Source organism: Pipistrellus hanaki (assembly GCF_964339955.1).
Source record: "Pipistrellus hanaki genome assembly, chromosome: 10".
NCBI classification, from domain to species: Eukaryota; Metazoa; Chordata; class Mammalia; order Chiroptera; family Vespertilionidae; genus Pipistrellus; species Pipistrellus hanaki.
The window spans coordinates 30,295,657-30,314,754 of record NC_140512.1 but is presented as its reverse complement, the minus strand read 5'-3'; the positions used below and the strand labels follow the sequence as shown (position 1 = coordinate 30,314,754).

General features: G+C 41.6%; 1 protein-coding gene across 4 annotated transcripts in view; it reads left to right on the top strand.

The window, feature by feature from the left end:
* PON3 (paraoxonase 3) overlaps positions 1 to 19,098 on the top strand; it is a 60,051-nt gene that overhangs the window by 32,814 nt on the left and 8,139 nt on the right. Inside the window, exons 1-5 of one of the 4 annotated variants that reach the window (XM_084896705.1) lie at positions 755 to 1,043; positions 4,767 to 4,837; positions 9,784 to 9,839; positions 16,296 to 16,461; positions 18,184 to 18,310. In XM_084896705.1, the coding sequence (XP_084752831.1) occupies positions 16,314 to 16,461; positions 18,184 to 18,310 (275 nt within the window). In that variant the 5' untranslated portion in view covers positions 755 to 1,043; positions 4,767 to 4,837; positions 9,784 to 9,839; positions 16,296 to 16,313. Of the gene's footprint in view, positions 1 to 754; positions 1,044 to 1,069; positions 1,251 to 4,766; positions 4,838 to 9,783; positions 9,840 to 14,364; positions 14,479 to 16,295; positions 16,462 to 18,183; positions 18,311 to 19,098 lie in introns of those variants that run through there. The other 3 variants (XM_084896703.1, XM_084896706.1, XM_084896704.1) reach the window with 3 other exon arrangements.

Below are 19,098 nucleotides of genomic sequence, written 5' to 3'. Positions count from 1 at the left end.
AAATTCTGTTCTCTCACTACTTCTTTCAGTTCCAGGTTGAGCGAATCCTGTTCTCTCAACACACTTACTCAGCTGAACCCACTAGAACTAATATTTCTCTCCGTTTGTAAATAAAAACAGATAATGCCAGAAGATGCTACTTTGCTTTGCTCAGACTCCTCAGCCATCTCCACCCTCAGCCCCGCTCCCTCCAGCCTGGTGGTCTTCAGGAGAGAGGGGCACGCATTCTTCACCTGGCAGGAGCAGAAGTCCCAGAAGGAAGAAGGATCAAGGAGGCTTTTGTTACTAAACTTCCACCCAAAGCTATTCTCCTCCCTCCCACCCCCACTCTGCTCAACTTCCCCGTTACTTAAGTCTCCCCCCCCCCCCACTCTTCCCTATTGTTCATTGTCCCATCAACAATGGTGGCGGTGTGGGGTTTCTGATAGTTACAATCCACCCACTCAGCAAATGGCCTGGGAAGCAGGACTTGCGAAGGCCTTGTTCCGGGAATCCTGGAGAAGGGTGCGTTCAAGCCCCGCACTTCCATGCTGTTCTATGCCTGTACCAGCTCTCCCACCGTCTTGAGAGCCATTCTCCAGCTCAGCTCCCTTCTAGCCTTCCAGAAACCTGCCATCGGGGCTCTGGACGCATCCCCAGAGCTCCCTGCAGTTCCTTGGAGGAGCTGAGTTTGAATGACGCAGCTTTTGGCAGCAAACTCCCTCTCCACACCCACCGTGGGGCGTGTTCTTGGCAAAGCTTTCACCTGCGGCTCCGGCTCCCTCTGTACTTTGAGCCTTGGAGAAAAACAAAAAACAAAAACAGAAAAGAATCCCTGGTATTTCGCGCCCTGGAGCAAAAGGAAAAGAAAAAAGAGAAGAAGAATCCTCTAGCCAAGATTTCTCCTTGAACTTCACGCGTAAGGATGACCCTGAGTCTCTTGCGTAAAGACAGCCTGGGATTCCCGCACCCCCAAGGAAAAATAGCCTTACCTGGGGAGGCGGAACAGGGAGTGGCTGGAGACACCGCCCCGCAACCCTGCGTCCCGGCCTTGCACCTGCCAGGTGGGGCGCGGAGGGCGGGCGGGGACCGGCGGGCGGGGCGGGGCTGGGCGGGGACCACGGGGCGGGTCTGGGAGCCCGCCCGCCCCGCCACCTGGAGGCTCCTGCTGGGCCATTGGCACTGGGAACCAGGACTATGGGGAAGCTGTTGGTGCTGACCCTGCTCGTGGTGGGCCTGGCCCTGCTCGGGGAGAGGTTTGTGGCGCTCAGGTGAGTTGAGTCCTTGGCTGTCTTTCCTCTTCCAAGCTAAGTCAGGGCTGCCCGGTGCCGGCTTCCGAGCCAGGAGGAACAGACAGTTTGGGTGACCTCACTCCTCAGTGCCACCCAGCAAATGGGTGTGGAAAGTGAGCCAAGTTCTTGCTTTTCCTAAGATATCAGGTCAGGAGTGTCCCCCACTTATTTTCTGAAAGTCACCACCCTCTTTCCAAGTGGCTCTAGGCATTGGAGTAGTGAAGATCTAGGGAGTGGGGAGGAGCTGAGAGGAAGTGGGGAGGCGGGGAATATCTGTAATACTACCAACAATAAAAATACATTCAGAAAAAAAATAAAAAGAAATAAAAACTCCGCTAAGGACTGGATTCAAGAGAAGGCACAGGCTACCAGGTGGGAGTTGGTGGCAGACATGGCCCAGGACCTGTTAAACATTGAGGAGGGCTGGGCTGCTGAACTCATCCCAGATTAAGAGCTATTCAGACAGGGGTGTGTGTGTGTGTGTGTGTGTGTGTGTGTGTGTGTGTGTGTAGGGGGGAGAGATGAGCTGAAATTTGTAGATGTTCACCGGCATTTCGCAGGTATCTGACCTTTTGGAGTGGAAGATGCTAGTGGTGATAGAACTCTCTCAGGAAGAGTCAATACTGGGCTCGGAAGAAGAAATGTTGGGTGATGCTACACATTTCTGAGCAGATCTGAACGCTCTGTTTGTCTTCAGTTGTCTTCGGGGAGCTTTTATTTATTTCTCTAAGTAGAAGCTGGGATCTCTTGAGGAGGCTGATGCCCTTTGGTAATACCTTCTAGTTCAGCTTGAGTATGTTCATTGTAACACTGCTCCCAGCGCACCGAGTGAGAGACTCCTAAAAACAAGTATTACTGTAAAGTAGATCTGAGGTGTATTTTTTTAAAAGTGACAGCAAGGTAAGTCTGTGTGTAGAGTCTTCCTGAATGCTGTTTAGTAAAAATTTAAACTTATCCCTGGTATTGAAAAGAAAGTTTCACTATGGAAACAAGAAAACTGTATTGAAAAATAATATCGCCAGTTGTTTAGATTTTGGTCATTTGGATAAGTTGCAAAGTAAGTCAGCATAAAAAAATTTAAAATAACGACATTAAAGCAAAGGCTGCAGGGTTTAGTTAATTAGGGGAGGGTTGAATGTGGGGAAATCAGTTTGAGAGAGGAAGGTGGGTTAAAAGGCAAAGACATGGTGAATTAAGGGCAGCCAAAGTGCAGATTTATAATAGACCCTGCTTTATCTAATTAAATAATACAACTTGTACATTTACATTAATGACACTATGCAGTTACGCATACTATTAAATATTATCCAAGTGTTGTCCATGTATAATTGCATTTTAGTCTTTCAACAATAATTGGGTGAGGTTAACTGACATAGGCATATTACCCACATACTGTCCATGTTATGTAAAGAAATATAAATAGAGAATCCAAGATGGCTGCACAGGTAAACACCTAGCCGCAGCCGCACACAACAATTTCAATAAAATACAACTAAAATATAAAATGGACATTACCCAGAACTACAGGAAAGTCGACTGACTGGAAATTCTAGAATGAGAAGCAAGGAGAAAAGCAGAAGGAAGAGCGGAGGAGCCTAAGGTACAGAGACACGCGGTGCGCGCGGAGAGGACGGAGCCGGAGAGGAGGGAGGCTGAGTGCCTGGCTGGCGTTCCCTAGCAGGAAGGAGATAAAAGCTCCGACTGTGCTGGGCCCCAGTTCCAACTGCTCTGAACCCTGGGCTGTAAGGCGGAACCCCAGGGGAGCAGCGAAAGGAGGTCCCGGAGGCGCACACATTGCGTGCAGAGAAGGGATGGTTGGCTGTGCTGCGGGATTGCCCTGGCAGGAAGGAGACAAAAGCTCCAGACTGTTCTGAACGCCACCTCCAACTCCACTTCCAACTGAACTGAACCCCAGTTCCGGGCTCATTGGGGGAGAGGCTAGACTGTTTGGTAGCAAGTGAAAATCGAGGGCACCTTTCTTTCAGAGGTGCTTGCAACGAGTATTGAAGGACCCTGGGGAATACTGAAACTCAGGAACCGCATAGGGTGGGGCTGACGGAAGCCAAGCCTGTAGGCTCCACCCTGAAACCCCGCCCCATCAGGGAAGCTGAGAAAATGTCCAGACAACGAAATAGATCACAAACGAAAGAAATGGAGGACAAAAAGCGACTGGATATAGAGTTCAAATCTACGCTTATAAGGTTTTTCAAGAATTTCCTAGAAAAGATGGATAAGACCTATGAGGATATGAAAAGGGATCAACTAGAATTAATAAGGAATCAACAAGAAATGATAAGGGATCAACAAGAAATAAAGAATACATTGTCTGAAATAAAAAATATTATACAGAGTCCTAAAAACAGAATGGAAGACCGCAAGAATCAAGTCAAAGATTTGGAACATAAAGAGCCAGAAGACACTCCTCCGCAGAAGCAAGAAGGCAAGAGAATCCAGAAAATTGAAGATAATGTAAGAAACCTCTGGGACAACTTCAAGTGAACCAACATCAGAATTATGGGGGTCCCAGAAGATGAGAGAGAGCAAGATATCGAAAACATACTGAAAGAAATAGTGACAGAAAACTTCCCCCACCTGGTGAAAGAATTAGACTTACAAGTCTAGGAAGTGCACAGAACTCCAAACAAAAGGAATCCAAAGAGGACCACAGCAAGACAAATCATAATTAAAATTCCAAGAGCAAAAGACAAAGAGAGAATATTAAAAGCAGCAAGAGCAAAGCAGGTAGTTACCTATAAAGGAGCACCTATACTATTGTCAGCTGATTTCTCAACAGAAACCATGCAGGCCAGACGGGAATGGCAAGAAATATTCAAGGTGATGAATAGTAAGAACCTACAGCCAAAGATAATCTACCCAGCAAAGCTATCACTCAGAATCAAAGGCCAGATAAAGAGCTTCACTAATAAAAAAAAAAGCTAAAGGAGTTCATCACCACCAAACCAGAATTATATGAATTGCTGAAGGGGGTTTTTTCGGAAGAGAAAGTAAATAAAGATAAAAATTATGAACAACAAATGCGTAACTATCAACAAGTGAATCTAAAAACTAAGGAAATTAAAAAAAATCTGATGAACAATATTAACTGTTGAATATAATAGAATCAGAGGTATGGAAGGGGAGTGAACTGACGATTCTTGGGGAAAAGGGCAGAGAGGGATGTGGGAAGAGACTGAACATAAACTGTGCACCTATGGATGAGGACAATGGGGGGTGGGGAAAGGACAGAGGGTGGGGTGGGAACCTGGTGGAGGAGAGCAATGGGGGGGTGGGGGGAGGAAAGGAACATTTGTAATAATATGAACAATAAAAATTTATTTTAAAAAAAGAAATATAAATAAAAGGAGTTGCCTACTTACATGTGATATTACTCATTATATGCAAGAGAGTTCATGAATATAAAGATAATTAAAAACCATGTGTAGACATCAATTTTGGAAGTCCCACATTGACCTCCCATGTTTTTATCTTCCACAGAGAGAGGATTAATGCAGATCGAGAAGTGAAGCCAGTGGAACCTCAGAACTGCCACCTCATTGAGGGAATTGGTATGTATGTGACAGTACCAAGAGGGCAGCACAGTTTCTTGGTCACCTCCCACCTGAAGGAGGCTGCCAACTGATTTAACCTCCTGCTACTCCTTAGACCTTCCACTTTACCCAAGCTAACTCATCCCATCTTTACAAGGGGTCTCTTTGATGTCAAATCCATTAGCTTTTTCTCAGTTCTCTTTCTTACTGAGGTCTCTCCATCATTTGAAGGATGTCATTGGCCCATACTTTGCCAAACTCTCCTCCTTCCCTTCTGTTATATTTCACTCCCCTCTCTGTCTTCTTTTGTTGCCCCATCTTACTTCTCTCTTTTTTTTTTCTTTCCTCACCTTGATATTTCTGGCTTCATTGTCACTTCCTTCAAAATGTACCTGCAAGTACCAAGAAGAATATTCCTTAGCCATTAGCCTTCCAGACCTCACAGCCTACAGAGATGTCTTCACCTCAGAGGGAAGGCAGGGGTGGGCGGGTGGAAAGAAATCAACCAATGAACTTGTAAGCATCTATGCATAGCACATGGACACAGACAATGGGATGGTGAGGGCCTAGGGAGTTGAGGGTGGGGCGAAAGTGGGCTGGAAGAGGTTAATGGGGAGAAAAGAAGGACCTATATAGTACTTTCAACAATAATGATTAATAAATAAAATACTTGAAAATCCATAGCTGGATCCCAAACCTCTCAAATGGCAGGCCTTCTTTTCCAGTCTGAAATTAACTTGATTCTACTAAACATTTCTAGTGTAGTTCCCCTTAAATCCCCACCCACAACCAGCTCCTTCTAGATAACTTCCACCTTTAGACCTGCCTGCATGACACCCCCATTCTCAAAGAGACCCGTTTCACAATCCAGGAACCGTTGTTTTCCTTTGTGCCTCATTGTTCGCCTGGCACTTGCTTGCAGAAGCATCCCTACACAGGGCTCATCTCACCTGCAAGTGACTGCTGAGCCTGCTTATTTGGGCTCTGAGCCTCCCAATTTCCCGACATTTCTACTCGAAAGAAAAGTTCAGTTAGATTCTGTTCACTGTTTTGAGAATGAGTGTTTTTCACTCTTTCACCTTTGCTCATGCAATTCCCTTCCCTAATTTCTTCATCTCTGCTTGCTGAAATCAGCCACAAATTTCCCTCCTACTTCTAAAGTCTCACAGCACTCTGAAAGACTGGGTCACTTATGACACCCATCACATGCTTCATTTTGTAATTAGCAGTGTTTCCTCCTTCTGTCAATATCAGATTGCAAAGTCCCTAGGGTCAAGGACTTTGCCTTATGTATCAATATGCGACAGGATAACAGCATAGTTTATTGTGATAGGAGTCTGTAACGTAAGATATACAAAATCAGAAAGAATACTGATTTTTAATTGTTTTTCTTTTACCTCCCCCCTACCCTCCCCCCCCCCCCTCCCAAATTTCTACAAAAAATTGCCTGACGCTTATGCTCCCTGGTCTAAAGGAGGTTTGTGCTGCTGGCTAGAAAGCAGAGAGAACTGAAAACCAACTCGTTCCTGATTTTCATTTTCAAAATCTGAGCTCCTGCAAGGGATTCTGATAGAGAAGGAATGAGAGTATGTGGGGTTTTTAAATAACAGGGACCCTTACCCACTGCCTGGCAGTATTCTAAAGAAGACGCAAGACCTGGGAAAGAATAGCAACCAGGCATCTTTAAGAGGCTGGATAGTTTTTATTGTCTCCCAGCCTGAGCCAGAGTCAGGTGCCCATGCAAGACATGGAAGTGGCAGAATTGTCTAAATCAGCAATTTTTAACCAGTGTGCCACAAGAATTTTTAAAACATGCAGTACTTGACTATTTAGTCAGGGTTCCTGACCTCTTTTCCGTTAGATCAGTGATCGACAAACCACGGATCGTGAGCCACATGCGGCTCTTTGGCCCCTTGAGTGTGGCTCTTCCACAAAATACCACGGCCTGGGTGAGTCTATTTTGAAGAAATGGCGTTAGAAGACATTTAAGTTTAAAAAATGTGGCTCTCCAAAGAAATTTCAATCGTTGTACTGTTGATACATGAGTTTGCCGACCACTGCCTTAGATCAGTGCCACGACCCTTTCTAATGCTGTGACCCTTTAATACAGTTCCTCATGTTGTGGTGACCTCCAACCATAAAATTATTTCCGTTGCTACTTCATAACTGGAATTTTGCTACTGTTATGAATCATAATGTAAATATCTGTGTTTTCCAATGGTCTTTGGCGACCCTGCTAAGTTGAAAGCTAGGTAGAGTGCTCCTGGCTAAAAAAAAAAAACAAGTGGAACGTGCTATGGAGTAATATGGCATATTTTCCCTTCTATCCCAACCAAATTCCTTTAAACCATTCTCTTCAAAATATTTGGATTATCAGTATGTTGACTTATGTTTTACAACATTAGCTGTAGTTTCATCTCTTAAAGATGCCTGGTCGCCATTCCTTCCCAGGTTTTGTGTCTTCTCCAGGATACTGCCAGACAGGGGGGTAAGGGTCCCTGTTATTTAAGAACCCCACATACTCTCATTCCTCCTCTATCAGAATCCCTTGCAGGAGCTCAGATTTTGAAAATGAAAATCAGGAAGGAGTTGGTCTTCAGTTCTTTCTGCTTTCTAGCCACGGCAATAACCTCTTCCAGCCCACTTTCGCCCCACCCTCAACCCCCTAGGCCCTCACCACCCCATTGTCCATGTCCATGTGTTATACATCTATGCATACAAGTTCATTGGTTGATTTCTTCCCACCCTCCCTACCCTGCTGTAGCGACCCACAGGTTGAGAACCGCTAGCAGGGTCACCTAAGACCATCAGAAAACACAGATATTTACATTATGATTCATAACAGTAGCAATATTACAGATATGAAGTAGCACCGGAAATAATTTTATGGTTGGGGTCACCACAACATGAAGAACCATATTAAAGGGTCACATCATTAGAAAGGTTGAGAACAACTGCCTTAGATTGTCAAATAAAAAAATGACAACAGTCAACACAATAGCTGTCCAATGTGAATGAATCAAAATGATACCTACTTTTTTGTTAGAATGATAAAAATATAATGTTTGGGTGTGCCACAGAATTTTAGTAATTAGTTTAGGTGTGCCAGGAGATGAAAATGGTTGAAAATCGCTGGATTAGCCCTAGCTGGATTAGCTCAGTGGATAGAGTATTGGAACTGCAGACTGAAGGGTTTGATTTCAGTCAAGGGCACATGCTGGGTTGTGGGCTCGATCCCCAGTAGGGGGCATGCTGGAAGCAGCTTATCATTGATATTTATATCCCTCTCTCCCTCTCTCTTCCTCTCTGAAATCAATAAAAATTTGGTTTTTTTTTAAAAAAAAGAAAATCACTGGGTTAAATGATATCTAGGTCTACTCTCAGATTATGTAATTCAATCAGAGTTGAGAAGTAGAAACTACAGCTAATGTTGTAAGACCTAAGTCAACATACTGATTATCCGAATATTTTGAAGAGAATGGTTTAAAGGAAGTTGGCTGGGATAAAAGGGGAAAAAATGCCATATTACTCCACAGCAGGTTCCACTTGTTATTTTAGCTGGCTGTGAGAACTTTTGTTCCAAAATGTGACATGATTATAGAACTAATTGGTAGTCCTGCTTTAGCATGACCCTTTCTAAGGGTGCCTTAGGACCTCCTCTTTCTACTTTGTATGACCTCTTTATACAATAGTTTCTCCTCAGTAACCTGAAAGTAGCCAGACTTCTTACATTTAGGTTCAGGGATGCCAAGACTCATGGAGAGAGAGAGAGAGAGAGAGAGAGAGAGAGAGAGAGAGAGAGAGAGAGAGAGAGAGAGAGAGAGAGAGAGAGAGAGAAGAAGAAGAAGAAGAAGAAGAAGAAGAAGAAGAAGAAGAAGAAGAAGAAGAAGAAGAAGAAGAAGAAGAAGAAGAAGAGGAGGGAGGGAGGGAGGGAGGGAGGGAGGGAGGGAGGGAGGGAGGGAGGGAGGGAGGGAGGGAGGGAGGGACGGAGGGACGGAGGGAGGGAGGGAGGGAGAGAACACTAGCAAAAGCTATGGCTGTGACTTTAAATTTGTATGTCAGTCCTATAGCATCACTTCATTTTATTTGCCAGAGCAATTACAAAGGTCTACCCAGGTTCAAGTGAACAGAATATAGACTTTACCTCTTGATGGGAGACTATGGACATCACATTTTAAAAAGAGCATGTTGGGTTTGACACATATTGATTCTACCATATTTATAACATAAATTTTGTCACACTAGATAACCAATGCCTTCACTCTCAATTCTGCCTGCTTGGGCCATATCCCCTGTGGTTCTGTCTCTCTACTAGGAGACTCCCAAGCCTCTTTGCATCCTGGTTTCAGTCATAAGTTACTGATTGTATGCTTCTTCCCAAAGAAAATTGCTCAGGACCAGCTCTCAGTGGAAAGAGATCTGACCAAATTCTTTTACATTCATTTATAGTTAATAGTCCATCTTAAGACATATTGCCTTTGTAAAGGAGAGAAGTCACTCAAAACTTTCCCATATGATCAGATATTAGTAGAATTTTTAAGCCTCAACAAGTTGGAAGAAGAGACATGCTTGGGAGAGAGGCCTCTTAAGAGACCTTCAAAATGACGACTTTCCAAATGTTATCACTTGGTCTGTAGACCAAGTTTTCTATGGGGAGTAAAACTGAACCTCTCAGCTAGATGTTATTATTTGAAGAGTAAATCTAGGATATCAATTCATTTTATAGTTATTTGCTTTTTTCTCCGGAGATGGAATTCTAAGAAAAAAATTTGTATTGGAGTCTGACTCAGGTTTCATTGTAGAGTAGCCTGCCTGTGGGATTCTTGAAAGTTAATATAGTTTCCCAAGTAAATAGCTGCAAAAAAGTCAATGGAGTTTCCAAAAGAAATTTAAAGTTTTGGCTGTGAGATTAATCTTTTAAGCTTTCAAACACGCATCTTTCTGATCCTCTCCTTCTTTTGCAGAAAATGGCTCCGAAGATATTGATATACTTCCTAGTGGGCTGGCTTTTATCTCCAGTGTGAGTATCTTCCATATCCCTCAGATACTCATGTCGATACCTGTATAGACAGCACATTAATGTTGCCGACTACAGCTGCCAGATGGACCCCTACACACTGATCCCACCTGCGGGTAAACCAGACAACTAAAAAAGCCAAAACAGGATTCTGGAGAGCTAAACAGGACACCCAGGAATGCTCAGGCCTGCTCCCTGTGGGCAGTTTCATATTCAGTCAGTGGGGACTCAAAAAATATGTAATGATTTTTGTTCAATTTCTAAACTAATCTCCAGATCTGTCCCTCAGCTTTGAGTAGTCACCTTCTCAATAACTACGGTAGTATTCCTCTCACTATGTTTGCCTGTATTTGAAGCTCAGTAAATGTTTGTAGATTGAATGTTAACCATGTTACGCAATTCAAAACCTTAAGCACTTTCTGCCTTAGGTTCCTTATTCTTTTCAGTCCTTTAGAGAGAAATAGAGAAAAAGTAGAATTTTATTCCCATTACACCCTTCACAGCTTGGGATGATCAGGAAACTATAAGGAACTGAAGATATTGAACATTGTCATAAATTTGTTAAATCAATTGCAATTTGAAATGACATGGAATTTGTTGAAAGAGATTTACTGACTACATTTTTAATGTAAATTCTGACTTACAAAATTGCAAGTCCTAATGTTCCATTTTAGCCATGAAAATACTACCAAATAAAATGAACTTTTAAATCTATTTTATTTTGGCCAAAAAAATGTGGGCACATATAATAATCCTTCATGGTGCGAATTTCTAAATTCTTACATATGCACCATATCGTTAAGGTCTCATTTTTATTTTAAACTGCTTCTGGTGGTTGTGTGTGTGTGTGGGGGGGGGGGGGGGCAAGTGGGAGGGGATTTTATTTCTTCAATTTCCCTTCAAAACCGAAGATAAAACAAAACTGTCTAGAAAATCTTTTTCTTTGTTGAATTAAATGTTTTATGGCCAATTTAAATTTTTCAATGTTATGCCAAATAGGTCTTTCAAAAATGATTATTGTATAGCTAAGAGATTCTTTGCAGTTAGGAAATAATATTTGCAGTTCTTACAGTATGCTTTTTCTATTTTCATTGGAACTGAACGTATTGAATTGCTGCTATATAGACAACAGAGATTTTCATCACAAATAATGCCATGAGAAATATTAACCTGAAAGTTTTAAATAATGGAGGTCTTTTTGTAAACTAACAAACAACTCATACTTATAGGCTAAGGAGGATGTTCCTTGCTTATTTTTAATCTTTATGACTTTAATAAAGATTATTCAAGTCCTTCTTATTTTTTGCTGTCACCCTTCCTTGTCATCCTAGAACATGTTTGGAAGCTGCTGATTTCAAGGGTAATTGTATGCGCTAGATCTTTTTAGTCTACCTGCTTCCTTACCTTGGCCCTTGGCATGCTTCTCTTTGCTCCCAAGGCTACTCCCCTCTTTACACATGTCACTAATTTTTAGTTCTTTGTGAGGTTTCACTGTTTTTGCACCTCAGTTCTTTCTTTTCTTTTCTTTTTTTTTAAAAATATATTTTATTGATTTTTCACAGAGAGGAAGGGAAAGGAATGGAGAGCTAGAAACATCGATGAGAGAGACACATTGACCAGCTGCCTCCTGCACACCCCCCACCGGGGATGTGCCCACAACCAATGTACATGCCCTTAACCGGAATCGAACCCGGGACCTCTCACTTCGCAGACCGACGCTCTATCCACTGAGCCAAACCAGTTTCGGCGGCACTTCAGTTCTTGAGGGAACTCTTTCCTAATGCTCTCTTGCTCGGTGAGGCCCTCTTCTCTGGTGCTTTGGATTCCCTGAGCTTAGACTCTTACATTCAATAGAATATCTGATGAGCTTGCTTGGTGCTGTCTCCCTAGATTTCAAGTTCCTCCAGGCCAGGACTTTGGAATGTTCATGACCATGCTCAGCACCTAACACACCACCTGGCTTACACAGGTGCTAGAATATTTACTGAATGCATATGCTCATAAATGAGGCCCGTGGAGGATTTCAATGCCTGTCCACATATACCTGTAGTATATTGGGGGAAATAAGATGTCTGCATCTTCAGGTGATTTTCACCATTTTCAGTGGTGAATGATATAAAAACAATTGCCACAAATTCTTACCCAATTGCCTTAAATAGAAAACCGAGTGAATGAGAAGTCATTTTATCAGAGGTGATTTATCATCAAGATCATCATGATACTTAATCTAGGCCAAGTTGTTTGCAATGCTTCACCCTTTGTATTAGTTGGCAATGCCCTCACTCCCCCAAGCTACCATGGTACTTGCTGTGATTTTATGCCCTGTCCCGTCTTCCTGGGCAATATTCTCTACTGTCCCACCTTTCTTTATGGTGTGGTAACGAGGCTGTATAATTAACTATCTGAGTAATCTAAATAATTGGCTTCCCTGGGCTTAATTTTCCCCAGGTAAAAAAGGAAGGACTATATGTTTCTGACATTTTTTCTCTTCAATGGTGCCATTATCTAAGCTACTGGACTTGATGACAAATTGACTATTGGAAAAAGGGAAGACTGGATTTTATGGCCTGATATTGGGGAGAAAAGTGATGCCTTTAAAAAATAATAATAGATATGAATGAGCAGCAGGATTTGAGGAGAGAATGTTTATATTGGTTTTGACAATTTGATTATGGGTTGTCCTTAGGAAGAAGTTGGGATTGCAAGCTAGAACTCCAGAGAGAGATTCCTGTTAAATGTGTAGATTTGAAAATCATTGGTATAGAAGAAATATATGAAATGTTATGATTAAGATCCTGTAAGGAAAGAGTATAGAGCAAGAAGGAAAGAGGGATGGATGAGGACAGAAGGAGGAAGAGGCAGGAATAGAAGCAGGACTTATATCAGCAAATTATTCTCCTCCTCCTCCTCCTCCTCTTCCTCCTTCAAAGGGATATACGATAGTGTCAAATGCCACAGAGATATAAGCAAGAGAAAGTACAGGGGTTTTCACATGGGATATTTTGGAGGCCATTGATATGAAGTATTTATAGAGGCATTTCTATAAACTACAGAATACTGATTTCTGAAAGTTTGAACAAATCAAATCTGGTAACAAATTCAAGTGATGTTTCCAAGAAATTTGACAGTGAATGAAAGACAAAATAAATGCATGTTTGAAAAAGTAGTAAAGTTAGGGGACCATTGGTTTTGAGGAATGAGAAATGAGCAATTTTTCAAGCAAAAGAATGGGACATTGGTATAAATAAATAAATAAATAAATAAATAAATAAATAAGTGCCAAAGTGTGTGTGTGTGTGTGTGTGTGTGTGTGTGTGTGTGTGTGAGAGAGAGAGAGAGAGAGAGAGAGAGAGAGAGAGAGAGAGAGAGAGAGAGGATGTACTTTCTGAAGACAGGGCATAGAGAACAAGAAATCAAATAAACGGGTTGTGGAGTTAATAGGAGAAGGCAGACTGGGAAACAGTATGGAGATTTTCAAAAAATAAAAGATAGAACTGCCATTTGATCCAGTGATCCCACTTCTGGGACTATATCCTAAGAATCCAGAAACACCAATCAGAAAGAATGTATGTACCCCATGTTCATAGCAGCATTATTTACAATACATAAGATTTGAAAACAGCCTAAGTGACCATCAATAGATAAGTAGATAGAAAAGGTATGGTACATTTACACAATGGAAGACACTCTTCTATAAAAGAGAATGATTTCTTCCCTAGCTGGTTTGGCTCAGTGGGTAAGCGTCTGCCTGTGGACTGAAGGGTCCCAGGTTTGCTACTGGTCAAGGGCACATGCCCAGGTTGTGGGCTTGATCCCCAGTAGGGGTTGTGTAGGAGGCAGCCAATCAATGATTCTCATCATTGATGTTTTTAGCTCTCTCTCTCTCCCTCTCCCTTTATGAAATCAATATATATATATTAAAAAGAGAGAGCATGATTTCTTACCCTTTGTGACAGCATGGATGGATCTGGAGAGTATTATGCTAAGTGAAATAAGCCAGTCAGAGGAAGACAAATATCATGTGATCTCACTTATATGTGGCATCTAATGAACAAAATAAACTGATGACTAAAATAGGTCATAGGCATGGAACAGAATAACAGATCTCAGAGGAAAGGGAGGTTGAGAGGAGGGGAAGCAATTAATGATTGCTTAACCCATGGACACAGACAACTGTGCAGAAAAGGCCAGGGGTGGGGTATGGGGGGGCAAAAAGGGAGGAAATGGGGACTTCTATACTACTGTCAACAATATATATATCTGACCAAAACTGAGGTACAGAGGATTCATTAACTGAGCAAAGAGACAAGCTTGAGGATGAGCTTTTGGTCCTCTGAGTTCCAGTCTGGGTCTGTTTCCAGGAAGATGGATAAGAGAAACAAGAAATTCCACCTTACTTCCCTCTTTAATATTTTCCTTTCTTCTCCCCTGAAGTAGTTCCTTGCTTACAATTTATAGATGCAGAAAGAAGAAAGGAGAACATCTTCAGACATTGGCTTAGTGCCCTCCTTTTGGAAGGAAAGTGGATATCACAGCACAAAATTGCTACATACGCATGCCTCAGAGCCCTCTCTCCAGGCGCCTGGTCATGGTGACAGTTTCTGACATGTTGATAAAGAGGATGCTGTTGGCCCCCTTACAGGTGTCTTGAACATAAACATTTTAATATCAGCAGTAAACATTTAAAACGAATGTGGCATGTTGCTGAAAAATTACCACATAAGCAAATAAATGGCTTTTTATTTAGCTCCTGAAAATACCATACATAGAAAGACATTCTTAACCATCTGGAAATTATTTTGAGGAGATTAAAGTTCAACTCTGTCAACTCTGTCAAAGAGGGAGAAAAGAAGAGAATTGATAAAGTTAAAGAAACATTGAGGCAGAAAGCAGGGAGTCAGAGTAAATTCATGTTGGATGGCATATTTGTTTGTGATTTTCCCACCAGAGAAATAGGAGGTAAAGTTACTCGTTGAGAATACTGGTAAAGAGGAAGATAAAGAAATAAATTTAGGATAAACACTTGGGAGATATGCAATGGGTTACCTCTTAGAATGAACAAAAAGGTTGATAAATATCATTGGATGTCTGATTAAAGTTGGGATGATAACTTTGCATCTAAGTTTTTTTCTCTTAATTTAGATTAGCCTTGTAAGGGGTGGACCAGGGCAAAGGGGGTTGGTAGGGGATTTGATAAGGAGGCAGCAAGCAAAGGATGTGGCTTCCTTAGGAGCAAGCTGTTGATTGATGATAACAGATGTGAGTTCTGGAAGATTGTAGCTCTGAGCACGAGGCTCTGTCCTCCAGGTGTGGTGCCTTAAGGAGAATGCAAGAGGTCAGAGCACCTTCTCTGATGTGCTTCAGTGTTGCCTGCAGGAGCGTCAGCTTTCCAGTAAGATTTAGGCATAGAAGGATTATTCTAAGAAAAGCTTGAATATTAGATTCACTCCCCCAGGGGTTAAGGGCCAAGATTAGTGTTATTGTAAGTGTGTGAGTGTGTGCCTGTGAGCGTGTGTGTGTGTGTGAGTGTGTGTGTGTGTGTGAGTGTATGTGTGAGTGTATGTGTGTGTGAGTTTATAAGAAAAGGAAGGGCAAAGGAGAGAGAGAGAAGGAAGAGTAGGAAAGAGAAAATTTAAGTTGAGTATAAGTGGAAAAACGAGGATACAAGAAAAGATACAGGGTTGTTGATATTAAGGTTGATATTATCAGAGTGATGGGGGAGGAATGTGGGGAGGAAGTTGCAACTTGTGTAGAATAGGTCAACCCCAAGATTTGATACAATGACCAGGGATGCAGCAAAGGCCCAATACATTCAGGATGCCTATGTTTATAAATATCTGGTCCTCCAATACACAGGGCCACTCTCCAAGAACTTTTTGCATTACTTAGGAAAAAAGATTCATATTCGAATTTTCAGACATATCTATAAGAACAAAATTGGTCATAAATAGTCAATTTTTCGAGACTAGTTCCCCAAAGTTAACTCTTGGCTGATTCTACTATGAAATGTAATAGATGTCAGGATGGAAGCAATACAATGAAACTACACACCCCTTATCTCCACTTTGAGGAAGGTCAGTTATAGAATATCAGGAATGGATAGAGTCTTAGAAATCATACATTTTAACGTCCTCATTTTCTAAAAGAGGAACCTGAGGCACAGATAGGCAAGGGACCATGAAAAGTAACACAGCCTCTCGTCTCTTGCACGGTACTTTTTGTCTAAACCCTTTCTTTCTATATTAAAAACTGACTTTGGATTCTTCCATTCCCAGCAGTTTAGATGACATTGCTAATCCCTCAGATCAGATAACGGCAAGAGCTGACAGATAAAAATGTCCCAGAAATATAAAAGAAGTTTAGAGTTTTTAACATCTTTGCTAGACTTTAAGATTTTAATTTCCTTATGAAAACATTGTTTTGATATGTATATATGTACATATTCTCTATTTTTTAAAGGGATTAAAATATCCTGGCATGCCAAGCTTTGCACCAGATGAGCCAGGACAAATCTTCATGATGGATCTGAATGAGCAGAACTCAACGGCCCAGCCACTGCCAATCAGTGATGGTTTTGACAAAGCATCATTCAATCCACATGGGATCAGTACTTTCATTGACAAAGGTAAAGCTTGAATGCTTAGGAATAAGGGGGAGAATGAAGGAAATGTCAAGGGAATTACATCTAAAAAAAAAAAAAAGCTGTAATAAAAACAAAACATACATATTAATACATTGTTTATGCTTTAAAACAATTTCAAATATTATTTTTTAGTTCCTAATTCCAAATTAATTTAGTTTTTAAATGCCTCTGGGTCCATAGAACATGTAGAAAATAAGAACAGTGAATCTATAAAGCACCATAACCCTAATGGTTACTACCTAAAGGGAAGACCAAATGGAAGAATTACAATTCAGAATGTTTAAAGAAATGGTGCTTTAATTCTTCCAAATACTAAGGAACTACAATGTATTGTTAAGTATAAATTTGCTGGACTGATATAATGACACCGGCTCCCTTAGAAACAAACTGTTGATTGATGATAACAGGTGTGTGGTCTGGAAGACTAGCTCAGCCTACTGCTCTCTCCTCCAGGTGTGGTGCCTTAAGGAGAATGTAAGAGGGCAGAGCACCTTCTCTGATGTGCGTTGGTATTGCCTGCAGGAGAGCCAGCTCTCCAGTAAGGTTTAGGGCCAGGGGTCCTCAAACTTTTTAAAGTGGGGGCCAGATCACGGTCCCTCAGAGAGCTGGAGGGCCGGATTATATGAACTACTAATTCCTACTGTAACACCTTGGCTGGACTCACTGCCCAAAAAACCTGGTGGGCAGGATCAGACTCCCCTGGGGGCTGCATGTGGCCCGCGGGCCGTAGTTTGAAGACCCCTGGTTTAGGCATTGAAGGATTATTCTAAGAAAAGCTTGAAGATTAGATTCACTCCCCCAGGGGTGAAGAGCCAAGATTAGTGTTATAGTAAGTAAGTAAGTAAGTAAGTAAGTATGTGTGTGTTTGCATTTGCCCACCCCTATATATCTGCTTGCTTAGCAAGTCCTTCTTTAAAAGGTAATTATACATAATCAGTCACATAACAATTTTGTATTGCTTTATAGTTTATAGAATGTTTACACGTATATGTGATTTATTGTCCCAAAATAAAATCCTGTCTCAACCTCAATCCTGTTCATAGCCATTCACGGTCCAATATGAAAGCAGATAGTTGAACACTCTTGAGTTAATACCCACAATTGTTGACTCTGTTTCCTTGTGCATTCATGTTTACATTCCATGTACACTAGGCTCACTAAATATTGGTATTGCAGCCTCAGGTGGTTGGCTTGCATCAAAAGTTCATTCTCTAGCTGGGAAATATTGCTTAGTTTAAGATGTTCACACAGCCCTGGCATTTCTGAAACGTGTGTTGCAATGTGGGAAATATCCACCGAAAAGAATTCTCAGCAAAGCTTTGTTTGCTTGCATCCACTTCTCCTGTTGAAGAGCCATCTGGGGAAACCATATCATGTCCATGTACCGCTGTAGTTCTGTACCTCCCTGTTAAAAAGGGGAATGCAGGTGAGGATGAAGAGACTATGTGGAAACATTAGGGTTTGGCTCTGCCACTTGGTGATGGTAAAATTGCTGACAAATCAGTCCCCCTTCTGAGTCTCAATTTCTTCAATAAAATAGCGATACTGGCATTTGTCTAACTTGCCTATTGAGTGGACTGTGGGAATCCAAGGCAAGATGGATGAGAAAAACTTTTCTCTTGAACGTGGCCAAGTTGCACACCAAGTCTAATAAAAGTTGCAATAGGAGTAAACTTATGGGAAATTATGCCTTTTCCCACTTAGACCACACTGTGTACCTTTATGTTGTGAATCATCCCCACATGAAGTCTACTGTGGAGATATTTAAATTTGAGGCACAACAACGTTCTCTGGTTCACCTGAAAACTATAGAACACGAACTTCTCCAAAGGTATGGATTTAAAGTATTTTGCACTTCTATTTATTCTGCGCCTCTGCTGTGTGCTTTGTTTGCTTGGGTTCAGCAGGCTTCCTCAAAAGATTGTTCTGTGGCATTGTTTTCTGAAGCTTTCTAAAGGTTCCCATGGTGACACTGCCCAGCACCTCACTAGAAATTGCTGTATTAGTATTGAATGTCTTTATATTTCCCAACTTCTTAAAAGCGTTTTAATCCTATGAAAAGTGCTCAATTAGATTCCCAGCTCTAATTTCACAGCAATGCAATACTAACTATGGGGCTCTCTTTAAACCCCTATACCCATTTCTAGTTATCCTGGTAGGTCGTGTCTGAGAGCCACACCCACTGGGTGTTACAACCAACCTCAAGATATGGGCTATTCCTTTGTTCAATGAGAGTGTCAAGGTGGAATTTGAAAAAAAGCCTGTGGGCACATATAAAAATTCACACTTTTCAAGCTTCGCTCTTGGGCCAGGCCTTGTACAAAAATACTTAATTTAATTCTCAAACAGCCTTCAATAACAGGCATGAGTAAGCTGACACTTGGTGTTTTAGATTAAAAAATTGCTCATGTTACATAATTTGTAAGTGGCAGACCCAGCATGTAAACCTAGATTTGTCTGAATTCAAAGCTGTGCTCCCAAGGGCAATGCTAAACATCTTCCTTATTGTGTTGCAAAACAATAGTATGTTTTTTAGTGGATAGGTTGCCTGTTTCAAGGCTGTAACAAACAATGAAGAATTTGTCTTATAAAATGGACTCAACGCTGAAAGACAGGTTC